Source organism: Ustilaginoidea virens, chromosome 3, assembly GCF_000687475.1.
Source record: "Ustilaginoidea virens chromosome 3, complete sequence".
Taxonomy (NCBI): domain Eukaryota; kingdom Fungi; phylum Ascomycota; class Sordariomycetes; order Hypocreales; family Clavicipitaceae; genus Ustilaginoidea; species Ustilaginoidea virens.
This window is the reverse complement of record NC_057318.1, coordinates 4,958,698-4,983,121: the sequence shown is the minus strand read 5'-3', so window position 1 is coordinate 4,983,121 and position 24,424 is coordinate 4,958,698. Positions and strand designations below refer to the sequence as shown.

General features: G+C 56.5%; 11 protein-coding genes across 11 annotated transcripts; 6 read left to right on the top strand and 5 right to left on the bottom strand.

Moving 5' to 3' along the window:
• Window positions 1-308: 308 nt before the first annotated feature.
• UV8b_04256 (uncharacterized protein) lies at window positions 309-1,211 on the bottom strand (the record flags this gene model as incomplete). The annotated part of the gene is made up of 1 exon (XM_043141754.1): window positions 309-1,211. The coding sequence occupies one exon, from the start codon at window positions 1,209-1,211 to the stop codon at window positions 309-311; it is 903 nt and encodes a 300-aa protein (XP_042997688.1).
• A 746-nt stretch (window positions 1,212-1,957) lies between these two features.
• Window positions 1,958-3,998, bottom strand: UV8b_04255 (uncharacterized protein; the record flags this gene model as incomplete). Its single annotated transcript, XM_043141753.1, has 3 exons — window positions 1,958-2,147; window positions 2,204-3,801; window positions 3,924-3,998. 3 exons carry the CDS (start codon window positions 3,996-3,998, stop codon window positions 1,958-1,960), a joined length of 1,863 nt encoding a protein of 620 aa, XP_042997687.1.
• A 687-nt stretch (window positions 3,999-4,685) lies between these two features.
• UV8b_04254 (uncharacterized protein) lies at window positions 4,686-5,538 on the top strand (the record flags this gene model as incomplete). The annotated part of the gene is made up of 4 exons (XM_043141752.1): window positions 4,686-4,838; window positions 4,921-5,109; window positions 5,187-5,456; window positions 5,515-5,538. 4 exons carry the CDS (start codon window positions 4,686-4,688, stop codon window positions 5,536-5,538), a joined length of 636 nt encoding a protein of 211 aa, XP_042997686.1.
• Window positions 5,539-6,276: 738 nt separating this feature from the next.
• UV8b_04253 (uncharacterized protein) lies at window positions 6,277-8,132 on the top strand (the record flags this gene model as incomplete). Its single annotated transcript, XM_043141751.1, has 2 exons — window positions 6,277-7,887; window positions 7,965-8,132. The coding sequence occupies 2 exons, from the start codon at window positions 6,277-6,279 to the stop codon at window positions 8,130-8,132; spliced, it is 1,779 nt and encodes a 592-aa protein (XP_042997685.1).
• A 642-nt stretch (window positions 8,133-8,774) lies between these two features.
• UV8b_04252 (uncharacterized protein) lies at window positions 8,775-9,329 on the top strand (the record flags this gene model as incomplete). Its single annotated transcript, XM_043141750.1, has 1 exon — window positions 8,775-9,329. One exon carries the CDS (start codon window positions 8,775-8,777, stop codon window positions 9,327-9,329), a length of 555 nt encoding a protein of 184 aa, XP_042997684.1.
• A 1,684-nt stretch (window positions 9,330-11,013) lies between these two features.
• On the top strand, window positions 11,014-12,560 carry UV8b_04251 (uncharacterized protein; the record flags this gene model as incomplete). Its single annotated transcript, XM_043141749.1, has 5 exons — window positions 11,014-11,281; window positions 11,345-11,398; window positions 11,501-11,547; window positions 11,653-12,322; window positions 12,463-12,560. The coding sequence occupies 5 exons, from the start codon at window positions 11,014-11,016 to the stop codon at window positions 12,558-12,560; spliced, it is 1,137 nt and encodes a 378-aa protein (XP_042997683.1).
• A 526-nt stretch (window positions 12,561-13,086) lies between these two features.
• On the bottom strand, window positions 13,087-13,793 carry UV8b_04250 (uncharacterized protein; the record flags this gene model as incomplete). The annotated part of the gene is made up of 3 exons (XM_043141748.1): window positions 13,087-13,437; window positions 13,554-13,649; window positions 13,716-13,793. 3 exons carry the CDS (start codon window positions 13,791-13,793, stop codon window positions 13,087-13,089), a joined length of 525 nt encoding a protein of 174 aa, XP_042997682.1.
• A 968-nt stretch (window positions 13,794-14,761) lies between these two features.
• Window positions 14,762-15,584, bottom strand: UV8b_04249 (uncharacterized protein; the record flags this gene model as incomplete). The annotated part of the gene is made up of 3 exons (XM_043141747.1): window positions 14,762-14,833; window positions 14,898-15,236; window positions 15,357-15,584. The coding sequence occupies 3 exons, from the start codon at window positions 15,582-15,584 to the stop codon at window positions 14,762-14,764; spliced, it is 639 nt and encodes a 212-aa protein (XP_042997681.1).
• Window positions 15,585-15,979: 395 nt separating this feature from the next.
• UV8b_04248 (uncharacterized protein) lies at window positions 15,980-17,870 on the top strand (the record flags this gene model as incomplete). Its single annotated transcript, XM_043141746.1, has 2 exons — window positions 15,980-17,637; window positions 17,756-17,870. The coding sequence occupies 2 exons, from the start codon at window positions 15,980-15,982 to the stop codon at window positions 17,868-17,870; spliced, it is 1,773 nt and encodes a 590-aa protein (XP_042997680.1).
• Window positions 17,871-18,237: 367 nt separating this feature from the next.
• Window positions 18,238-21,128, bottom strand: UV8b_04247 (uncharacterized protein; the record flags this gene model as incomplete). The annotated part of the gene is made up of 2 exons (XM_043141745.1): window positions 18,238-20,486; window positions 20,555-21,128. The coding sequence occupies 2 exons, from the start codon at window positions 21,126-21,128 to the stop codon at window positions 18,238-18,240; spliced, it is 2,823 nt and encodes a 940-aa protein (XP_042997679.1).
• Window positions 21,129-22,478: 1,350 nt separating this feature from the next.
• UV8b_04246 (uncharacterized protein) lies at window positions 22,479-23,147 on the top strand (the record flags this gene model as incomplete). The annotated part of the gene is made up of 2 exons (XM_043141744.1): window positions 22,479-22,741; window positions 22,919-23,147. The coding sequence occupies 2 exons, from the start codon at window positions 22,479-22,481 to the stop codon at window positions 23,145-23,147; spliced, it is 492 nt and encodes a 163-aa protein (XP_042997678.1).
• Between the last annotated feature and the right edge of the window lie 1,277 nt (window positions 23,148-24,424).

Sequence of the window (24,424 nt, the reverse complement as noted above, 5' to 3'; positions counted from 1 at the left end):
ATCAGTCCAAGGCTAAGCACACGGGAATGGGGTGAACGATGACACTGTTTGAAGATTTAAAAAAAGGAAGCAATGTAAAATAAACTATTTGTGGATAAAACAGACTTCAAGGAGCAAAAGCCCCCGAGGCTCTACGGCAGAGGGGCGATATTTCTTGTTCTGGAGGGTATCTATGACTGCATTTTTTAAAAGGCGAAACCGGAAAGCAACTCCATGTGCATGACTCCTATATACGCTCGTCTTTCACGTCAACCTGTTGCCGGCTGCAAGTAACGCGCCACAAGAAAACGAGAAATCCGAATCGGACCTCAGGCTTCCTCCAAGCCGCCCTTTTTCAAGCCCCCTCCTCCCGAGGCAATCAAATCCAGGAAACCCTTCTTGCTCATCTCGTTGACTTTTGTCTCGCGATTTTTCGCCCCAATTACCCCCTCTTTCCGTGCATCCTTCTCCGCCTCAACAGCCTTGACCTGCGCTGCCCGCACGGCATTGAACAGCTTAACCACGCCCCGTTGCGCAACCTTGCGCAACCGCCTCTCGGTTTCCAAAATATCCGCCGTTGACGACTCAGCCTCGCCGGTGATTTCGTCCCGAGAGGCGATCAGCACATCCTTGACACGGCCCTTTTCCGCGGCCTTCCGTTTCTGCTCCCTCAGCTGTCGCCTCGCCTTTGTTTCCAGAGCGCTCTCGACGGCTGCGACGGAAGCGTCATGCGCGACGGCGCTCCTAGACAGGACGGGGTCGGCGCGTTTCGAGGTGGACAGCTTGGTGGACAGGATTTTGGACATTGACGTGGCGAATGCGCTGGGGTCGTTTCTTTTGGACTTGCGTTTGCTGCGCCCAGCAGAGTCCGAGTCGCCGTCAGACCCGTCTACGTCCGACTCCTCACCATCCTCCTCGTCATCATCAGACACGGCAGCAGCTTCGGGTGCTTTTGCGTCATGTTGTGACTTTGACCTCGACTCTCTGGGCCTTTTGGGGGCCGGCTGCTCCTCATCGGAACTCGACAAGGTGTCCTCGTCCCCTGACACAGCTGCATCGTCCGCCGTGGCATTGTGAACGTCGTCGTCCGAGTCGAGCAAGTTGACGGCGGCAAAACTCTGCTCCTCGTCCTCGTCGCTGCTGGGATCGCTGTTGTATTGCTGTTGCCTCTTTTGTTTCTTGGACGGGCGGTGCTGCTTTGCTTCGATTGGGCGTTTCTTGCGGCCTGCCATTGTGTTGTGCAGATGTACGTAGTGTGTGGTTTTAAACGGGCTGTCCACCTTGCCAGAGGTTGTGGCAAAAAGTTACGAAGATTCTGCCGAGTGATTTTTCTTGACGCGAGGGGCCATGGGCAGGCGGTGAGAAAAGAAAGTTTCCAGAGCTTGTGGCGGCACTTGCGCTGCACTTGCACTGGCGGGTTGTCGGTTTACATAATAAGTGGGCGCACCAGGTTTCAACTTTCTACGACTGAGTAAACTCTGATGAAACTCGACTGGTCTGGCGCAACAGACCCCCTTCGAATTGATCGTAAAAAGAAAATAAAAATACGACCTCTACTCGTTCATCTCCAATCCCTGTTAAATCCAAAATTGCTGCTACATCATTAGGGCGGAAAGAAAAGAAAAGAAGAAGGCCATGACACGTCAATCTGCCATTCCCACATATGGATCATGGGGTTTAGGCGCCAGCCCGGCTGTCAATCGTTAGCCACGTCAATCTCGGGGTGAATCGATTGCCCTGCGTCAGACATGAGCCTGTAGATGACCTGACGTCTCTAGGCAAGAAGTCGTGGAGGCGAACCATCAGGCTAGGCTAGTTCGTCTTTGGGCCGTCAGCCAAGTATGCCGCAAGCACTGGATCCCAACTTTCAAATTTGAGTATACGGGTATCATCATGCCGAAACGAAAACGTCCAAAACAAACACTTCTCTTTACCGAATCCCCTCCGCACATGAATCCACCAGACAAATTACCAGAAATTAGAGGAACTTGATTCGGTCCCAGAAGGAGCCACCGCCAGCTTTTGGGCCATCAACAGCCGGCGCCTGTATCAGCTTTGTAGTCCACCGTTCTTCTCCATCAATGAAAAGGCGGTACTGCAACGTGCTGTTCCCATCTACGTTTTCGATGGTGAAAGAGCCAAACTTGGAGCTTCCAGAAGGAATATATCTGACATCATGGTTAATGCCACTATTCCGGTAGATGCGTCAAGGAAGAATACTTACTTCAACTGTACATCTTCGTCATCCGTTTGTTTGTATGTTGGAATGGGAGATGCGAACTGATTCAGAGGAGAAGTGGAAAATTCGTAGGCAGCCGACAACTCGGACCATTCAGATTCGGGAGGTGGAGGAAACTTGGTGGCAGCAAACTCATGTCGGTCACCAGAAAGAATGACTACCGTTGTGCCATGAGCGCCGGCGTTCCACATGGCCTCGAGGATCTTCTTTCGCTCAACCAGAAATCCACCCCAGGTATCTTTGACGTTGACGGGCCAGTTCTTGGTAAATGGGACAGACGAGGCCACAAACTTCCATTTCACGCCTTTGGGCTCAGGGCGGGCCAGCCAAGCCAACAAGTCAGCCAATTGATCTGGCCCAAGCATGGTCTTGTGCTCATCGTCGAAAGGGATGCCGTTGCTTGACCTGTGGCTTCTGGTGTCCAACAGAAAGAAGCTGGCGGGCCCTTGAACGAATTCGTACCACGTAGCATCCTTGCGTCGCTGTCCTCTCGTCCCAGCCATGACAGCGGCAGGCGGGTTCACTGCTGCCTGGTATGTATGCCAAGGACCAACGGCGGCCTCATAGATTCCAGTCTTGTTGGAAGACCAATCATTGGATATCTCGTGATCATCTAGAACGTGGATCCAGCTCAGATTTTGTCCCACGGGCGCCCAGTCCGGTGAAGCGTATACCTGCCTGTACTGCATGCGATACTCCTCCGTAGACTTGCCAAATCGCTCAGGGACGTCTATATATATGAAGTCGCCCAGGAACAGCATGAACTGAGCTCCGAGATTGGGCAGCATTCTGGCGAGATGACGAAGCCCAGGAATTGCAAGCGCATGGTCCACAGGATTATACGGAAAACGGGGTAGAATGCAGGAGGTTGAGAGGAACGTGAACTTTCCGCCATGGAACGTTGGCATGTCGCCAGGTTTGGGGGGTGCCAGGAACTCGCCAGTGAAGTTGTTGGAGGTTTTCCACTCATACCACCGCTGTTCCGAATGCGCGAGGGCAACAGTGACTGCCTCGGTAAAGTCCGTCTCATTTGTCGTCAGTTGAACTTTGGCAGCGATTTCCCAGGGAGAATGGTCCAGGAGCAGCTCAGAGCTCTTGGCACGAATCTGTAAAGTCACGGGGAGTCGCTCGTTATTTGGTTCTCGAATGAGGAATCGAGCTTCACCGGGAGAAACATATCCTAGCCGAACAAACGAGAGGTCTTTGGCAGGATAGTACCAGCGCGCTCGATATAGCGCATCTACAGTCAAGCCAACGAGCACCATGTTGATAAGAAAAGTGAGGAGGGAGACCTTGGGCCGCGAAGCGTTGGCCGTTCCGTAAAGCAATGTTTTCCACGAGGGCTCATATTTTTCTTCCAATATGATTTTCTCTTCAATTTCGACCTCGTCCGCGATAATCTCGGGCTCCAACACCTGCTCATTTTCCGACAACAGTGGGGTTTCGGGCGATATTATGGTACGCTTGACGGTTAGATCGACTTCATCATCGACCACCAGAGCCTGAGGACCGCTCAGATAGCTAGCGACAAAGGCTGGAATATAGATGGCAAAGAGCGCAAAGATAATGGAGGGCAAGCGTGCCTGCGAGGGCAAGATTAGCTTCGTGGTTCAAAGAGACTTCGGCTTGGAACAAGGCGTACGGGAAACTAGGCGAGACATTAGTTACGAGATGCATCATGCGCATGAGAAGCGGGAAGACTCACAAAGCGAAAGAATATAATAGCGGAAATCCTCAAGGCAACTGAGGTCGCCTTGGTAATTGTCGTCTGAGCGGACATTTTTTGAGAAGAATGACGTGTTTAGTGGAGAGCCTATGGTGGACAAAGAGTCTGGCAGTTTGAAATGAATCAAATATCATGCCATCAGGCAACTGAACATTACGAAGCAGGATGAAAAGGGGGGGGAAAGGGTGAACAGAGAAAGAGTGGGAGAAAATAGCGAGAGGTGTTGGAGAGGCGATGTTGTGCCAGCAGGTGGGAAGTGGGCGAGCAGTTAAGACTCATCAAGAGCATCAACAAAATGTCATTGCAAAGCTAAAAGGCTCCCTGAAAAGCGACGCACGTCATGCTCATGCTATTGGTACGGAGCAAGCGTGTTTAATAAATCGGAAGCTCACAGACTCCAGGTGGAGCCAGAGCCTCACTAGCGCTGCTGCTGTGGTGGGTTTCCGGGGGAGGGGGGGGGGGCATTCGCCCCTCCCTGGCATCTGGTTGGGCCAACTTGGCCGGTGCGTGCGAAAATCCGGCTCCGAGCCGCAGTGCGCGCAAGTTGCAAGCGTGGCCCCTTTTGCTGCATGCAGGATTGCAGAACCCGTCAGACATGATTACCGCCAGGGAGGAAGCCACGGTGCACAAAAGACGTATCCGACCGAGACCTCACCCCCCCCTCCCCCCCCCCCCCCTTTGCGGACGTGGTCGACCTGAGAACTTGTTGCACGCGACAACACACGACTCCAAGCAGCAACGATGAGACTGTCGACGATAGCAACGGGCGTGATTGCTTGCCTGGCTACCGATGTTACCGCCACCGCTCTGACCTACAGGCTCGGCGCCAACGAGAAGGCCTGCTTCTATGCCGAGACCAAAAAGGACAACGAGAAGGTTGCGTTCTATTTTGCGGTATGAAGATGGCCCGACATGCTCAGACAAGCGCGACTCGGCTTTTCTTCTTTGCCGTGCTAATCTGGACAATGCATTGCAGGTCCAATCGGGCGGTTCGTTCGACGTCGATTACCTCGTTGAAGGTCCCAACGGCAAAGTCGTGTTGCAAGGCGAAAGGGAGCGCCAGGGTGATTTCGTCTTCACGGCCCAGCACGCGGGAGAATATTCCTTCTGCTTTGACAATGACATGAGCACCTTTGCTGGGAAACATGTCGATTTCGACATTTCGGTCAGTCACAGCGTACAGTAGTAGTGGTGGTGAGGCTGGTTGTGGTGCATGAGTCCGCGACTGACAGGGCAAGCCAGGTCGAGGACGAACTGCGAACTGCGCAGCTGCCTTCCAAGCAGGGCACCTCTCCGGAGCAGATGTCGTCTCTGGAGGATTCCATCATGAAGATCTCCAGCCTGTTTTCCACCGTTTCGCGGAATCAAAAATACTTTCGAACCCGAGAGAACCGAAACTTCTCTACTGTTCATAGCACGGAGAAGCGAATCGTCAACTTTAGCATGATTCAGATTGGTTTGATCATCTGTATGGGTGCTCTGCAGGTGTTTGTCGTCAGGTTTTTCTTCCAGGTACGTCTCGGTCTCCCCATCTTTCAACCAGACGGCTGCTAACAACCGGGTTTCAAAGGGCGCACGCAAGGGCTATGTCTAGTTGCTTGCACGGGGAGGGGGCAGATTTTTCTTGGTTAAGATGTCACGAGGCGCATATATAGGAAAGGGCAGAAGGAGGCGGTAGCCAGCATTGAATGACATGTATAGTAATGAGCAAAGACCCTGGCCATCGTGGTTCTTGTTGGCGGTCGAGGTGGACAAACCCAATCACGCAAAAAGAAGACAAGCGCGCTCCATATTTGATGCTAGCACGATGGGTGAAACAAAAAAAATAAAAAACTCGGTTGGTCCGTGGTATGCCACTCTTTGTCGCTTCATCGTCTCTGGCAAGTTTCTGATGTGATGGAGTGAAAACAGCTCGTGCTTATTGGCCCCGTATCCCGATATTCCAGACACTTGTTCCCCTACCTGGACCTTGGAGCAATCTGAAAATGATACACCCCTAGGTATAGTGCTCAAGAAACAAGTGTCTAGTATCAACCTGACTATTTTTTGTCTTTTTTCTCTTCTCCCCTTTCTCCTTTTATTCAAACATCTAAGAACAATGTTGTATCGATCCAGACTACAGGGTCTGGAGTCGACTTGGTCCAGCTACCTTAGGTACCTTCCTACCTAAGGTACTTTACCTCCTCGGTCAGAGGTCTGGTAGCTAAGCCACATCCAGCATGCGCCACGCCACATATGAAATTGACCCCGTCCAAGAACCCACGTCCTGCATCTGTCCTGCTTCACCTTCACACGGTTTGCCTCACCTTCCCGCTCCGATTCCGACGATAGAATGGCGTCGATTGCTGCTTCGCTGCAGGCTTCGCTGCCGAAACCCAAATACACAGGAGAGGATGAGGAGGCGCCCACACGGACACAACAGCGAGGACCTCGCATTGTCGGTGCCGGACAGATTGACGAGACCCAGATTGTGCTCAAGCGATCAGGCCCTCCGGCGTATGGACAGCGCGCGGGTTGGCGGCCACGGTCGCAAGAGGATTTTGGCGATGGCGGCGCTTTCCCCGAGATCCCCGTGGCCCAGTATCCCTTGGACATGGGGAAGAAGAACGCGACAACGAGCAACGCTTTGACGGTGCAGGTGGATGCAGAAGGCAAAGTCAGGTACGACGCGATCGCTCGGCAAGGTCATGGTCAAGGACGCATCATACACACGTCCTTTAAAGACCTCATTCCCTTACGGCAGCGTGCCGATGCTGGGGAGATCGATCTGTCTCGCCCGGACAAGGATTCTGTCGCCGCAACGACCGAGAAGACCAAGAATGCCCTCGCCGCGCTCGTGAGCGGGGCTGTCGCTGCGCAGCGACCCAAAAACATCAATGTAGGGCAGAGGAACGATCCCACCTTTGTGCGGTACACGCCTGCCAGCCAGATGGGCGACAACTCGAAGAAGCAAGACCGCATCATGAAGATTGTCGAACGGCAGCGGGACCCGATGGAACCGCCAAAGTTCAAGCACAAAAAGATCCCTCGAGGCCCGCCGTCTCCCCCTCCGCCCGTGATGCATTCCCCGCCTCGAAAGCTCACGGCCGAGGACCAGGAGATGTGGAAGATCCCCCCGCCAGTGTCCAACTGGAAGAACCCAAAGGGCTTCACCGTTCCTCTGGACAAGCGTCTTGCCGCGGATGGCCGTGGCTTGCAAGACATCTCCATCAACGATAAGCATGCCCAGTTTGCCGAAGCCGTCAAGATGGCGGAGAGACATGCGCGAGAGGAGGTTCAACAGAGGGCTCTGATGCAGCAGAGGTTGGCTGAGAAGGAGAAGGCGCAAAAGGACGAAAATCTCCGAGCACTTGCCCAAAAGGCTAGGGACGAACGTGCTGCTGCTGCTCCTGCTGGCGGTGGACGGGGACGGGGACGGGGAAGGGGACGCAGACGATCACAAGATTCGAGGGATTCCAGAGACTCTAGATACTCACGATCAAGGAGCTACAGCGAGTCAGAGGCATCCGACAGCGAAGATTCGGAAATTCGCGAACGCGAGAAAGCTCGGCGCGAAAAACACAAGGAGGAGGAGAGGAAACTCCGGCAGAATCGCATGGGTGCAGAACGGCGTATGCAGGTCATGGCGAGAGAACAAAACCGCGACATATCGGAGAAGATTGCGCTAGGCCTTGCGAAGCCAACCCAGTCAAAAGAGACAATGTACGACTCGAGGCTGTTCAACCAAACCAGCGGCTTCGACAGCGGCTTCAACGAAGATAACCATTACGACAAACCTTTATTTGCCGCCCAGGACGCCATTAGCAGCATTTACAGACCACGCGCGAACGACGAGGAGGACGACCCTGAAGCAGGCGACAAGGAGATGGCCAAGATTCAGAAAGCAAGCCGATTCGGAGAAGCGCTCGGTAAGGGGACTTTCAAGGGCGTCGGTGATGCAGAGGTACGTTTAATCCTTGTCATGGTCGCCGGCAAAAAGCGCCAACAGGACAAGCTAACATGTGTGTTTTCACTTGTCAGGCTCGAGAAGGCCCCGTGCAGTTTGAAAAAGACGCTGCTGATCCATTCAACGTGGACAAGTTTCTGTCAGAAGTCGATCAAAGCTCCTCATCAAAGAGGGGATATGGGCTGCAAGAGGAAGAAAGCCGCCATTCCAAACGGCCGCGGGTAGACGACGAAGAGGATTGATGGCTCTCTTCCTTTTCTTCTCCTTTGTCTCGGTTTCAAATCCCATCTTTCTTGCCCTTTCTCCATAGCGCGGTACATGTCGTGGAAGATTTGAAAGATTTGGGGGGATTTAGGGGATGCTGATTCGCGTACTTGCCACCTTGTACATTACGGTTTACAGTGTAGAATGGGCAGTTGACTGCTGGTACGCAACGTGGCGCAAGGCCGGAAAGAAAGACGATGCATCCGTCGGTCGATATCTGGCTGCAGAAGCAGAAGAGGTCAACTGGTTGATCTACAGGGGCGGTCGGGTGGTGATGTTGATGTTGTGCAAGCCTGCATGAGCAAGTGCGAAGAGGCATCCAGGTCATGTGGGTCAGCCTGTGGCCTGAGCACCTCTGTTCCAGCTTTTTATTGGGCAATTGGACTCGAGCGTCTTTGCCGTCTTGAAAGCAAGCAAGCAAACATTTTTCCACCCAGCAGGCTCAGCAGGCTCAGCAGGCTCAGCACAATCCCGTTTGTCGTCCCGAGGTGAGACACGTTTTCGCCCATTACGGGACATTCGCCGCGCTGCACGGAGTACGGAAGTCGCAGAAAAGCCAAAGGGGGGAAAAAAGGACGAGACATAGGACGCCTCGCGCCTCGCGCCTCGCGCCTCTCGGTATGGCATCCGGCACCTTCTTCGACGCCAAAAAGACTCTCCTGCTGTCGCCGTTCGTCTCGTCCACATGCTCCCTCCTGTTCGCATGGGACCAGCACGTCTTCCTGGGCATCCTCACCCACGCGGAGCTGCGCGATCGGGGCAATGCCATCTTGCCCACGTACTGGAGAGTCATGTTCCCCTGGGGCCTGACCCAGGTCATTGGCCTACTGGGAATCACGACGTGGACAAGCATCGGGGCCATGGTGTGGAACAAGGACTTGCTGCGGAGGCGCGGTGCTCTGCCGTGGTACGCTGCCACGGCGGGATTAGCAGTCGGCCACCTGGTCTTTGCGCCGTTTGTGGCCCCTCTGATCAAGTTCATGATGGACGACGAGGGCGGGAGGCCGATGGAGAGAAAGCGCGCCGAGCCGGGGCACAGGAACGTGGAGGCGCAGGGCGAGTGGTTGGGGTGGAACATGACGAGGTTGCTGACGACGGACCTGGGGGCGTGGTTGTGCTGCGCGGTGGCGGTGACGAAGACGTTTTCGCTGGAGCAGCCGGCTGGAGCATGCTGATTTCACAGCCGGGGGCGTAGACGTGCACGATGGGTGGCTTGGTACCGAGTCTATCTGACGAGTTTTGCGTGTGGCATGGTGCGTGTTGCGTGGTGCGAGGAAGCAAGGGACATTATGCGAGCGGCGATGGATGCTTCGCTGCGATGCTGCGCTGCGATGCTGCGCTGCGAAGCCGAGGAGACGGCGCATCTCTCGAGGGCGGGTTCTCCTGGCGACTCGACTGGGCTGAGCGTACACGCATTGGGTGCCGAGTAGCTGCCTTGGCGGGCGTCATTCTGGGGCTTGTTGTTTGTACTATTCCTCATGTCGATGAAACATTTGTTGAATGTGGGTGGGTGGCCGTGGGTGTAAGGACTGGATGTAGGAGATGAAACACGTCAATTTGTTGCCCAGGTGCTCGTGCCAGCTTAGTAATCACGGCTTGAAGTCGCCTAGCCGATGCCAGTTTTCTGCGCAGCAGACGAGAGACGAGAGACGAGAGACGAGAGACAAGAGAAGAGGCAAACACCGACCGGAACTCAAACATCCATCCGCACACGAGACCCTGGCTTGCCCAGCCCACGTCCGCACGTCCATGTGCTCCGAGCCCCGTACCTCCGACTCCCCGCTCCATCATCAGCCCAGCCCGTCTTGGAAGCGCAGGGGCTATGAACGGGGTGTCGGGGTGTCGGGGTGTCAGGGTGTCTGCCGGGATCCCGTATTCCGACTCTGACGCCTGCAAGTTGGCGCTGTTCCATTGGCATCTCCCCTCTTCGCTACCGAGTACCGAGCACCTAGTGTTTGGCTCTTCTTTCCGCTGCCCGTGGCACTGCGAGTCTCCAGGTCCGGCAAAGGCTGCGTTGGTCAAACTCTTTTGCATGCTTGGCCTTGGGTCTTGGTCTGCCACTCTGGAGCAGGACCCGATTGGAGAAAGATGCTTGCCTGGTGCAAACATGCATGACGACGACGACGGTACGTTGCCCTCAGGCTCGTTTGTTCTTAGGTAGGTAGCTATTCTTACCTACCTCCTAGGTACTTGCCGTCTAGCGTGAGGTGTCGGCGTTTCTCCGTGTGCCAGCCGTGCTCGAGCAGAGAGTGCTTATCCTACCCTCTGACCGATTGCGTGTAGACGAGGTGAAACGACAACTCAAACACAACTTCTCTTTTGTCTGCAGGCAACCCTGCAGGTTCAGTCGTTCGCGAACGCCCCGAGAGGTTCGTCGGATGTACCCAAGGCAAAACAAAACAAAACAAAACAAAACAAAACAAAACAGCAAAACAGCTCGGGGTGGTGTGGTTTCTTTTTTCGAATCCCGCCCTCAATCAACAACCCGTCTCATCCATTGCTGCGCCGTATCAAAATTGGTCTCGGTCCGGGTGCTGCACCAAGCCACAGTCCCTTCTTCGCCCTGCCGCCACCGGCTTGCCTTGTCCTGCTCCGTAGTAAAATATTCGTCTTTTTTCGCTTCCTCCCGTGACCAAGCCGCGCGTTTAGCTCGCGTCCAACTGGCGCCGCCGCGGACTCGCCGTCGCGTGTGCCCTGGCGCCCCCCGTTCACCACCAAGCCGGAAGAAGGCCGAGCTCGTCGACAAGGTAACCTGTTGGGCAGATTCGTTCCTTTGCGGCTCGCGGGTCGATTCCTCAAGGGGATTTCGCGCAAAACTAAAAACCAACGAGAAGAGAAGCGGCAGAGGGACCGCCGGGAATGCATCCCGCCCGATACCGCCAAGAGGTGCATTCCGCGGAAATGCAACCCCCACGCTATGAAGCCCTACAGTACGACGGGGCCGGGCATCGACCCGTGGCAACGAGACGACCCTGGTGGAACCCGCGGTTCTGGACGAGGAGGGTTTGGACTTGGCTTTGCGCCGCCGCCGTCGTCATAGTCATCGTCATTGCTGTGGCTGCGACTGTGACCAAGAAAAAGGCATACCCGGATTATTCGGCCCTGAATTACAGCTTGCAAGACACGTGTAACTCTGATCGCCGCCTTTTGCTGTGAAGCGTCTCGCGTGTCTTGCTGACGCGGAATCTAGATGCGGGCGAGACCTTTTTTGACCAGTTCAACTATAGAACTGGCTACGACCCTGGTACGTCAAAAGAACGAGACAAGCGCGCGCACAAGTACTTTATGTGACGTCTTTTCTCTCTCTTCTATTCCCTTTTCCTTCTGACCATTCGCTATGGAATAGCCCACGGGTTTGTTCACTACGTGCCTCACGCCGAAGCCACCCAACGGGTAAGTTGACGCAGTTTCCACCTCGGAACCCCAAACCATGCCGTCTTGCTTTCCGTCCTGCTTCCCATGCCAAACATGGCAATCGTGCTTACATGCCGCTCATAGAACCTCACGTACGCCACCCCCAGCGCGGCTGTCCTCCGCGTCGACACAGCCGTGGGCCCCCAAGACAACCCCAACGCCTCGACGGGCCGCTTCTCCGTACGTATCGAATCCACAAAGACGTACAACGGCGGTCTCTTCATCTTGGACGTCAGGCACACCCCGTACGCATGCGGCGCCTGGCCCGCTCTGTGGCTAACAGACCCGTACCACTGGCCCGACAATGGAGAAATCGACATCATGGAGTCCATCAACCAGGGAACCGCTGGCAACGCCATGACCCTCCACACCACCGGCGGCTGCTCCATGGGCGTCGTGCGCAAGCAAACCGGCACCGCCATCCAAGACAATTGCGACCACAGCGTCGACAAGAACGCCGGATGCGGCGTCCAGGGACCTGGTCCAACGTACGGAGCCACCCTGAACTCGGCCGGCGGTAGCGTCGTGGCTGTGGAGTGGCGAAGCGCGGGCATTCGAATGTGGCAGTTTGCCAGGAACGCCGTCCCCGCCGATATTACGAGCGGGAAGCCTAACCCTGCTGGATGGGGAGTTGCCGCTGCTGATTTTCCCGGCACAGATTGCGACATTGGCTCCCACTTCAAGAACCACTCTATAATCGCCAACATTGATCTATGCGGGGACTTGGTCTACGGGAGCTGGGACAAGTCTGGGTGTAAGTTGGCTGACCTACTTATGTATGGAATGGAGATGTGACCAAGCTGTCACCACGAGAAAAGAAGAGGAAAAGCAGGAAAAAAAAAAAAAAAAAAAAAGGGTCCAGAGGGAGAAGGAGAGCAGCTGACTCGGTTTTAGGCCCCGGCACTTGTCAGGATCTTGTTGCCAACCAGCCAGATTCGTTCAAGACGGCATATTGGGAGTTTGGCTCGTTTCAGGTCTACCAACCGACTTAAAACGGGGCACACATAACACGTCGTAGCGGGAGGGAGAAGAGGAGTCTCATGGAGGACGAGGCTGATCTAAAAGTGCGCGAGTCTGAACAGCAGTGGCTTCGACAAGACGAGACCTGATGCACGAATGAGGCGTGCAACAGAATGAAATGAGCAAACTTTATGAGCACGGGTGTCCACAGAGGCTTTTTGGGTCAACTCCAAGCACCTGAACCTGAATCAGTTGTAAGACTTTCCATCAGCTGCCCTTTGCGCGCGTCTCGCAGGGTTTCTATACAAGTGCCGGCCATCTGGCGTCCAGCCAGCTTCATCATGACCTCAATCAGAGAGCGGGGATAAGAAGAGAAAAAAAAGAAACCTCTTTCCAATAACGCCCCTGTACTTTGCCCGTGTCAAACGGCAGAAAAACCAAACCTCAACGCCAAAACAACGACAACAACAGAAACGCAAAGGTCAAAATCAGCCTCGTCTAGTCTTCTTCTCGTCCACCCAGCTCTTACATCGTATGCAGGCATGCTCGAGTTCGCTTTTACTCCTCCTTGGGCTGCCTCATGTACGCCTCAATGGCGGCGCTAAAGGCCGCAAAGGCCACGCACCCGCCAGCCATGGCCTGCGGCCCAGCATTCTTGGCCAGGATCGCGCCCGTCACGCAGCCCGCCGCGACGCCGTTGGCCAAGTCGTTCCTGGCGCGCAAGCCCTCGATGCCGCACTCGATGCCGGAGAAGAGGGCGCCGACCTTGCCAAAGTTCTTGGCCATGGAGAACGAGCGCGTGCCCATGTCTTTGAACCCGACCTTGAGCTGCTGGCGGAGGGGGAGCGACGACATGTTTTGGCCGGCGCTGTTGGTGACTGGGCTGCCGAAGGGGGTGTCGTAAGACATCTGAGGAGGGACACGTCAGTCCGGGGGCTTTCTCCATCTCTGTGTGTCTGTCTCTTTTTTCTTTCTTTCTTTCTTTCTCTCTTCCTTCATTTTGAGACGCGACGGGTCAAACGTACCGAGGCCATGAACATGCCAAACAGGCCGCCCATGCCGAAACCCATTACTCCGGACATGATGGACTTGCCGAGACAGGACTCCATCGCAGCTTGCACCTAGGCTTTTGTTAGGGGTTTCGTCTGCTCTTCACGGGAAGGAGAGGTGAGGGCTGGACTGCGTACGGCTTTGACTCCTGGATCCTGGCTTGCGCCGAGGGACGGCTTGGCGTCGCCGCTGGGAGGGCCGGGGGGGAGACTCATTGCTGGTTTTGTGTCGTGGTGAGAGGCGACGCTGTACACGGTTCTTGGGAGGTCGAGGTCGAGACGTAAAGGGTGCAGCCGGCCAGGAATATTTCTGCCACACTCACCGCCTGCCGATGACGGACGGGTCTGGGCCCCTCCTCACTGTCTCAGCGACAAGCATCAGCATCTTTCTCGCATTGCATCGTGCAGAACGACAGATTCGCCAAGGTTTTTTGGTTTTTTTTTTTTTTTTTTTTTTTTTTTTTTTTTTTTTTTTTTTTTTTTTTTTTTTTTTTTTTTTTTCCAATGGGCGTTTTTCAATGTTTGCCTCGAAGATCGCTTTGCTGCGAGAGGGAGGGGGGGGGGGGTTCCTGATGTAACAGTATCATTACGGGTCAATAATCGTAGCCCCCCCTCTGGCTGTGCTACGTACGTACATATGCAGCAACTACCAAAGCGCTGTTCGAGGCAAACATGAGCTAGAAAGCGAAACTCACAACGCCAAAACGCCAAAAAGCAAAGCATGTACGCAAGGAACAGGGGGTTTTACTTCATGACCCCCTCTCGTTGCTATTGACCTGGTGGAAACATCTCTTGGACCGAGAAGCTCAGGCATGCTTTTGCCACATGCCATGCGATGCTTCCCTTTCTGACGGTTCACGCCCGTATCCTACTCGTACAGCACAGTCATGATCCAAGCTTTGTCGGGGATTGGCCTTCAGCATCGCAGTATACACGTTTCTCGTGCATGTGCCCACGCTCCGTCGCGGTGGAAACGCCTCGAACCGAAGAAGAAGGGCATCTCGACAATGCCGAGTACAGCGCCGGCGCGAGACTGCAAACAGCCATTTGTCCCTCGAGCCCCCAGCCCTTTTCGGCGCTTGTTATTCTGTCGGACCCTTGCGGTCAGACTGACAGAACCGGCCGCCAACATGTAGTCTTTGCCCCCGACTGGCTTTCTAGGGGCAGTCGGCAGGCGCAGCGGGTCATCGCGGCAAAGGCGGCCGGACCCCCCGTGACACGAGGAACTGGGCCAAGTTGCGCTCCATCCTCGAAAACTGCGAAACAGGAGGCGTGAGCGAGTGCCGGCTCCATCAGGCGGACAGGGGGAGGCAAACCTACCACGCTCTTCTGCTGCCTCGGCACAACGCCCTCGCTGATCCAGAAGCCCCAGCCGCCCATCATGTTGGCCAGCATCATATCGGTCGTCAGCCTGTCCCCGACGACGGCGACGTGCGACGGGTCCGTCACCCCGGTCTCGGGGTGCTGTCGGAAGTAGGCCATGATCTCCGCACCGCAGCCCGGCTTCTTGGCCGAGTGAGGCAGCACGTGGACCCCGGTGTTCTTTTCCACCTCGGCGGCTTGCTTCCGGTCGGGGTCCCAGCCGGCCGCGCCGGCGGTGTTGGACACCACCAGCAGCCTTCGCCCCGGATATGCCCGCCTCAGGTCTTGGAAGTGGCTCTGGCAGAAAGCAACGGGTATGGTAAGCTGGGTCTGTCCAGGGCGGCGGCACAAGTCAGGAGCAGGGGGGCACGGGGTGCAAGACGGACAGGACGGCACGGCATCAAGCCCGGAGCTCACCTTGTATGGCTCGTGGACGTGCTTCGCGTCAGGGTAGGCGAAGCAGTCGTCCTTGTCGAGAACGACGGCCCGGATGTCGGATTGGCGGCCGAGCTGGTGCAGGCCCTTGTCGAGCGGGATGGGCAGGTCGTTGAACGTGGGCACCGTGCAATGGGGCAGGCATATGCCGGGCTTGAAGAAGAGCTTGGTGGCGTTGAGGGTTGCCGAGAGATTCAGATTCCATGCCATCTTGGGGTTTCACGCACGAACCCATCTAGCAGAGAAGTATGTTGTCACCTCAACGAGCTGTCCAGTGCCAGCAGCCAGCTCGGAGGTTCTGGGGCTCGACGTGGCGGGGCCCGGCTGATATCGGCACGCCCGCAGGACCACATGCAACCAGACACCCACCAACAGACAAGGACCGCCAACAGGTTCGGACCCACCGCCAAGCCCCACACCGCCAAGCCACACACCGCCAAGCCACACACCGCCAAGCCACCCCCGGCCGTCGAGGCGCGCTGCAACACCAAAGAAAGCTCGATGAAGCATCATCACCATGCATGAAAAAAAAACATCAAAAAAATTATTCGACAAAAAAAAAAGAAAAAAAAAAAAAGAAACCTCACGCAAATCGCGTCAACGCCATGCCGGCGCAAGCTTCTGCCCCGGGCAGCTCTCGCCAAGTCACGGAACCCCGCTCGCTGCGAAAGCGATCCGTCAATGCCGGCGCTGATCCCGAAACCACGCCCACGCCCACGCCCACGCCCACGCCCAGCAAGCGACGACGACGGCGCAGCCCCTCGGCTGGGGACCTCGCCGCCGCCGAGGCGTCCCCCGACGCGCCCGAGGCCACGCCTCGCAAGAGCGGGAAGACCGGCACGAGAACGCCCGTCAAACCGCCCGCAAAGTCGATATTCGCGACCCCCGTCAAGAACCCGCAAGCCGAGGCAGCCACGCCCAGCAGGCGAGCCGCAGACCAGTCGGCCCGCAGAAAGAGCGCCAGGGCCCTGATTGAGCGTGCGGTGGGCAGCCGCGCCGACGACGACGACGACGACGACGGCGACGGCGACGGCGACTACTCCAACGACACGCTCATCAGGCAGATTTACGAGGACAGCGACGCCCAAGACTCGGCGGACGACGGCCGGCCCGCGGACCCAAGCAGCCGCGCAGAGGCCGCCACTCCTTCCTCCGGAGCAGGGGCAGCAGGCCAGCGAGCAGAAGCGTCAGCGTCGGCATCGGCATCGGCATCATCACCGGCAGCGAGAGCAAAAAGAGCGACGTCGCCCACGCCGCCGCGCGACCTCCCCCCCCACGAGCTCTACTTTGCGCACAACAAGCCCGGCAAGCCCACGACGTCGGACCGCACGCTCGCCTCGCTGGCCCTCCTCACGCACGACGAGTACTTTGCCCTCGCGGGCGGGCAGCAGCACGAGGACCCCCACGCCGCCGACGTCGCCCACCTCGAGAACCTGCACGCCGAGCTCTTCCCCCAGTGGGCGTTTGAGCTGTCCCAGGGCTACAGCGTCTGCCTGTACGGCTTCGGCTCCAAGCGCGCCCTGCTGCGCCGCTTCGCGCACCACCTGCACCTGCACGCGGCCCGCTGCGCCCGCCGCGACAAGCTCCGCATCGTCGCCGTCAACGGCTACGCGCGCGCCCTCGCCCTGCGCGACGTGCTGGCCTGCGTGGGCGCCGCCATCGCCGCCGGCCCCGGCCCCGGCCCCGGCCCCGGCTCCTCCCACCACCACCACAGGCTGCCGACGTCCACGCCCGCCGCCATGGTGTCGAGCATCCTGGCCCAGCTGGCCGCGACGGACGTCCGGCTCGCCCTCCTGGTCAGCTCCGTCGACGCCGCGGCGCTGCGCAAGCCGGCCGCCCAGGGCGTGCTGGCGCGCCTCGCCGCCCACCCGCAGGTCAGCTTCGTCTGCTCCGCCGACACGCCCGACTTCCCGCTGCTGTGGGACATTGCCCTCCGCTCCGCGTTCGACTTTGTCTTCCACGACTGCACCACCTTTGCGCCGTTTGCCGTCGAGCTCGACGTCGTGGACGACGTGCACGAGCTGCTGGGCCGCGCGGCGCGCCGCGTCAGCGGCCGAGAGGGCGTCGCCTTTGTCCTCAAGAGCTTGCCCGAGAATGCCAAGAATCTCTTTCGTCTGCTGGTCGGCGAGGTGCTTGTCGCCATGGAGGAGGAAGGGAGGCTGGACGACGAGCCCGCGGGGGTCGAGTACCGGATGGTGTACAACAAGGCTGTTGAGGAGTTTATCTGCAGTTCGGAGATGGCGTTTCGGACGTTGCTCAAGGAGTACGTTGCTTCTTGCCGTCTTTTCTCTCTCCCCTCTTGGAGGGGGGGGGCCCTCTTGTCGAGTTGCCCTTGTCGAGCTGCCCTTGTCGAGTTGCCCAACGCTAATCATGCGTGCTAGGTTCCACGATCATCAAATGATTACCAGTCGCAAGGACGCTCTCGGCACGGAATTGCTAAGCGTTCCTTTCCCAAAGGATGAGTTAGAGGCTATATTGGAAGACTTGATGTCATGATGATCCATCATGTACTGGCTGATGGAAAGAAAGAGAAGCGGTTTATCTGTCGAGAGTCAAGGACAGGTTCAAGAGCATTTTGTCGGGTTGTAACAGTTCCGGCTGGGACTCATCCCTCAAGGTGGTGCACAACATCTTTCGTGCGCTTCAAAAGCATGATGCAGCGCGAATACATATATAGTCATAAAGCATGATGATGTATTAGGTAAATATGCGTCACGCATATAGGGCTTCTTTTATATCAGCATCATGAGGGCTGGCCCCCCCCCCCCCCCCTTCCTTTTTTTTTCTCCTCCCCGGTTTTCCTCTTTTTGAATCAGCTTCATGTCTCCAAGTCGCGTTTTCGTCCAGTCATGTCACCATGTTGCTATATACCAAGGCTTTTGACACAGGTCCACAACATGACGGGCACAATCACATTGTCATTGCCCCCCGTCAGCACAGCCTCCGTAAGACTCGCCATCGAGGCGCAAATCCCTGCGTTCCTGGCGCTGGACAAGATGCTCATGGCTGGTCCGTTGCTCGTGGGCCATCCGCCGACTCGAAGCCACGTCCCGGCGGCGGCCAGGCCCGCAAAGACAGCCGCGGCAAAGGCCAAGCTTCCTTCCAGACTCTTGCCGCCGCCCCATAGCCATTTGTGGCGGCCGTATCGCCGACCGATGAGCGAAGCCGCAGCGTCGCCCAACCCGACGCAGACAACGCCAGACACCATGCTCACGTCTCTTGTCGGCACTTCCCAGCCAGCGAGGCAGCCCGATCCCGTGCGAGACAGGGAGGCAAGGGCAAGCCAGAGGGGGATGGCGCATCCGATGAGCAAAAAGATGTGCGAGATGACGACGGGCCCGCGAAAGTCTCTCCCGTCCACGTACGGCGCGAGAAAGGAAGCGATGGGTTTCGATAACGGAGGTAGCTGACTGGCCCGGAGAAGATCCAGTATCAGGAAAATCGCGAGGATCAGCGACAGCGCCAAGCCCGCATACGTTGGATCAACGTACGTGGCGGGGAGAAACATTCCCACCATCATGAAATGGAACACCTTGCGTCTCGTGTCGACCTCATAAGTCTGCTTCAGTTGGAACACGACAACAAGGCCAAAGACGAGGATCGTCAGCCAGTAGGCGCTGAGGATCAGTCGGGTATTCGCCTCCCCAAAGTCGTCACCTCTCAGGTGCTGGACCCAGCCGAGATGGCAATGCTTACCTGCAGCTTGTGCAGCACGAGCTGGGAGGCAGATCCATCGTTCGAGGTTGGCGCTCACGATTTGGAAGCGGAACCACGGCAGGTCCCCCAAGAGGTAGCCAAGGGCCCAGCCGATTGGCTCCTGCCCGTCGAGAGCATACAGCTGAACATACGTACGCACCCCGGCAAAGACGATGCCCACGATGCAGACGTAAACGTACGCAGCGTATACCCATTTTCTCACGGTTGCTTGGCCCTGCGTCAATCGGACGTAGGGTCGCATGGATAGAGACGCAGCTCGCTTCCTTCTTCCAGATGGTGTGTGTGACGGCGCATGCTTCCTGCCAGATAGGTCAAAATGTGACAAGGTGTGTCGTCTGGAAGTGCCGTTCAACAGTCCCAGGGGCTGTGTTGCGGCGGATGCGGTGACAAATTGCTTTCTAGGCTTCGCGTTGGCAGCAGTTGAGCCTAGGGTTTGAACCCTCCATGGGCCTCTGAATATGAGGACATCATCCTCCTCGTCGACCGATGACGAGGCTGTGTAATAGAGAGAGTCATCAAAAGTAGTCGTGGTGGTGGTGGAGGTGGTGGTGGTGGTGGCGGCGTTGTTGATGTTGTTGTTGTTGTTGTTGTTGTTGTTGTTGTTGTTGTTGGCGGCGGCGGCGGCGGCGGCGGCGGCGCTGCTGCTGCTGCTGCTGCCGCCCAGGGCCCCTCTTGCCATTTCGTTTTTTATGCGATGCAACGAAAACATTTTGCGGATATCCTTCCAAAGCCTGGATTTCTGGGAGCCGACAGGTCTTTGAAACCTCCACTTGGGAACTCGCGCCAGCGCTATGCCCCGTCGGATGGCTGGCCCGCACAGGACAAGCACCGCCAGACCACCGCCCCAGAGAAGACCCTTGAGGATCTTGGCCTGGGGAGATGCGGACAACACGAGGACATTGATCAGCGCAATAGACAGTAGCTGAAGCTCGGCGGTCAACAGGCTGGTTGTGGTGAGATGGTGCAGCACAATACACAGTGTCTGGTGAACAGGATACAGCAGCACAAGTGCCTCTCCTGACAGGAAATGGTAGGTCGGATGGTGTCGGGATGGGTCCAGTTTCCAGGAGCCCCAAACAAGGGGCAGGCAGGACAGCAGCCAATGCAGCAAGTCGTATGATGCAGAAAGGTCAACCACGGGTATGAGAGCTTGCGGGATGGAGCTGATGCCCAGGATGATGTTGGGAAGAATGGCACCTGGATTGTTTTGCGCGACCAAAAGGGAAACGAGGATCGTTATGGAAGCCGGATAAAACAAGGGAGCCGGGTCAAAGTGGGAGGGGATTCGCAAGGGAGGCCACGCCCAAGTAGTTGTGTTTCGCCAGGACCAAGCCAAGAGGCGCAACGGGTAAAGAAGCAGGAGAGCGGCGTATAGCAAGGCCAGGAATTCAAAGTCTGCACACGGCATGCATGTTAGGAGGCGACTGGATTCACGCTGGGGACCACAGGGGGGGTGCTCGTACCTTTGCGCCAGACGCGGAACAAGGGGGAAACGTGAGGGCTCGTTACCACGACGTATCCTAGGGAAACCACGATGCCTGCCTCGGTTGCTCGTCGCACCAGAATCCTATTCCGCCGCAGGAGCTCAAAGCCGCGCTTCCTGGCCGGGACGTGCCTTGAAGACAGCTTGTCCGACATGGCCCGGATCTGTTCATGGTCGAGGATGGCTGGCGAAGGCAGGGGAGTCGTGGGGCTGGATATGGGTTCATTGCCGTCCCTGAGGCCCTTGTGCAGCCTGGCTTTGGGTGCGGGAAGGCCCTTGAGGAAGTGTTCGTCGTCGGCTTCTGTGCCGCTGTCGCTGCATGGAGCCGAGTCCTTGAGAAAAGACGGGAAGGCGGTTGGGGACGAGTGGGCGCTGGTGCGTTGCTGGCGGGCTTGGAAATCGACATGCAGGGACGCCGGGGCGTGGGCATCCGTGTTGAAGCGCTCGGCGGCATGCGGCAACTCTGAGCTCGGGTGGTGATAGGGATGGGGGGTTCGGCTCATCGCACGCAGCGCATCCTGCTCGTCTGGGCCAGGAGACGGCCGCGGCTCCATGTTGGCGGTTCGCGAGCGGAGGGCAAGAGGGCAAGAGGGCAAGTTGGTTGAGTCTGGCCGTCCGAGGAACACTCGTGGACATTGACGGGGCGGCTGGACTGACTGACTGATGTGACCGACTGCAGACTGCAAGCCCAACAGTTCTTGGCGAAGCAGGGCGGGAGCCAAGCGGGACGGAAGATTAGGCCGGGGTTAGTTGACGGGAAAGAGGTTGCCAAGGACGACAGTATCGACAGAGAAACAAGCCATTGACGCTTCTGGGGAACGACGAAGCCCTGGGCAGCATGGCATGATGCTGCGGGTTCGACAAGGATCGGAAGGGTGGGAGTTTTGAAAAGGAGAAAGATGATGCGTCCCGAATGCCATTCTTCATTCCTGGGTTGGGGGTACCGCGTACCGCGCACGGAGTACGGAGTAGTCGGGACGTATCGTCACATGCAAGCTGCTCCTTGTTGCGGGACACTGGGACTTGTGTGTCACGTCAGCCCTGACGAACCACACCCACTGTTTCACCAACCTTGTAGCCTGTGGAGCCAATCGCAAAATCTCTCTGTCCAGCTGTCATTTTCGGCCTTTTTTTTTTTTTCGAGGCGACGCCGCGCCGACGAGAGAAACCCTCGGGTTGCACGCTGAGGCGAGGCGCCTTGGGATCGCGTGTGTTTCTGATTCTTCTCCTTCTTTTTCGTGGCGGATGATTCCTGTTGGTTCTGTGGGAGACCCAAGATGTCCGGACCTGTTCACGGGCATGGAAAGCCGAGCCTCTGCCGGCCGAAACGCGGTGACGACGGACGGCTGTGCAGTGTGTCCATGTCCAGGTCCAGGCCCGAGGCTCCCAAGCACCATGTAATGCCAGGAAGCAAAAATAGACATGGGCACCCCTGGTGCTCCGTCTGCGCTTTACTTGGCAAACGGCTCGGGTTTCGGATGAGGAAATGTCTCCCCAACCCCCGCTGATGGCTGACTGACGTGACGACGCGATTGACATTTCTCCGTCATGCTAGTCTAATAAGCTAATAAGTCCGTACTAATTAACCTAAAGTAGCGATATATGTACCTAGGTATCCTGGGTCCGTGCCGTATTCGGTACCTGTACTCCGTAGGATGACAACAATTTCGCAGTGCAAGTGTTGTGCGTGCACCATGTGACGTAATTCCACATCTCGGCTATCGATAAGACCTGCCGACCACAAGGGCCTAGCTCACAGCTCACGCACTGTAGCCACTGTAGCCACTGTAGCCACTGTAGGAGCACCAAGCAGCACCCGGCAATCAGACTGGAATCATCCATCAACTCCCCTTCACCAACTTAGCGTCGAGCCTGCTTCTCACGCAAAAGGCATTGACGCTCAAATGAAACCGCCCTTGCCCTTGCGCGCCTTTCCATTCCCGTTAAATGTCGGCACCGACATTTGTCAGATCTCGCGCGTCCGCCGAATTCTCGACAGCCCACGACGAACGCGCTTCATCAATCGCATCTTGGCCCCCGAGGAACTTGAGAGCCACAAGGCGCGTCTCGACCCCAGCCCAGGCACAATCCTGGCCAAAGATGCGCAGATAGGCGGCCGAGGCGGAGAAACGCCGCCATGGGAGACGGCTGCTTTTCTGGCGGGGAGGTGAGTCTTGATGCCTCGGGCCTAAGCCTACGGAAAGAATGATCCCAACGGTCTCTCTTTTTCTCCTACCTTTCTTTTTGCCCTTTTTTTTTTTTGTGTCTTTGGTCGTATGAGCTGATGGTACAAACCTTTCTTTCGCACTCTTTTATTTTCGTGGTGGTTGCTGCGCTTTAATAGATTTGCGGCAAAAGAGGCGGCTATCAAGGCTCATCCCCACAGACAGCTGTCGTTCCACGACGTCGTGATTGAGAGACGGATGGGCAAGGCCCAACGGTTGGGGAGTGGTCCGCCCGTGGCGAGGATTAGAGCCGCAAATGGTGAGGGGGAGGATGTCAGTGCTTTGATATCCATCAGCCATGATGGAGATTACGCGACTGCGGTGTGTATAGCTCACGATCCGAGCTGATGTCGGCGGTTGCCGCGAAGAAAGCAACGCCCAGAGATGGAATAGAAGTGGGTTGGCAGTATAGTGCATGTCGGGAAACGCAGAAGAAAACAAACTGCATTCTCTAAAAAGGATGCAAGAGAGAGGGGGAAAAGACCACCAAAGACCATCCATCCCATTGAGAACACGACCTTACGACATGGGTCGGACGCCAGCATTTGAAAAGGGCAAAAAATCAACGCGTACGGTATACCAGGGACTCGAACCCTGAGCCTTAGTCTTGGTTGTTCCACATTTCCCGGGAGAAATAGGAGGACTACGCGCTACCGTTGCGCCAGCACACCGATGATACTGCCACGTAACCTAACCAATGGTGTCGGGCTGTGGTGGCTTGGCTTAGTTTACCTTATAGACGGAGCTTCGAAGCGCTGTTGCACTTTTTTTTTGCCGAAATAACAAGCCCTCATTCCCCCGTTTAGAGTCGAGCAAAGTATACATGTAGATAAAATGAATTTAACATCCAGGTGTCTTGATTCTTTAGCTTCTGCTTTGGTAACGAAACATCCAACCGTCGGCATTCGCACAAGTTGCTTGTCAAGACTCAAGAGACGGCTTCTCATCGGCTTCTCATCGACGATGCTAGCAGGTTATATATACCCTGACGCTTCAGGATTCGTTCTCGATAAGCTACAGACGACTTGCAGTGCCCTCATTCCCATCTGCAACCCGATTGACCTCTTGCGAGCCAAGATGGCCTGATTCGCCATCTCGCGATAGCTGCCCAGGTTCATGATGGCTCACCCATCGCCACTCGCTCTTGATTGATTTGCATACCCTCTCGAGTCTTCACGTCGAGCTGCCTGAATCGACTTCTTTGTGGCCGTAACTGTGGTGATCCGCTTGTTCGGCAACCCGAGCTCTCCCAACTGAAAAGTCGGGTGATCAATAACCCAACGAATTGACTTGTGGCATTCAGCTTCAGCGCAAGTATGAGCCTATTTCCCATACTACTCGAGGTACTTCCTTCTTCAGGAATAAAGCCCATCTTCTCGATGCCATCCTCGTCGCGTGCATCTTCCCGCGCGGTTTTGGCCCGTCTCGCCAAACACGTACCATTGGCGCAATGCGGCTCTTCACCAGATCCATCTTGTTCTTCTTTGCTGCGCGCTTCCTCACCTGCACCGCTCAACTGTGACCTCCATGTCGTAGAATGGACCTCTTGCGCCGCAGAGCTCCCTGGGGAGAGCCTTGTCGGTTAGAGGGAGACGAAATCAACCAGCACCGAGTATCCTAGACGG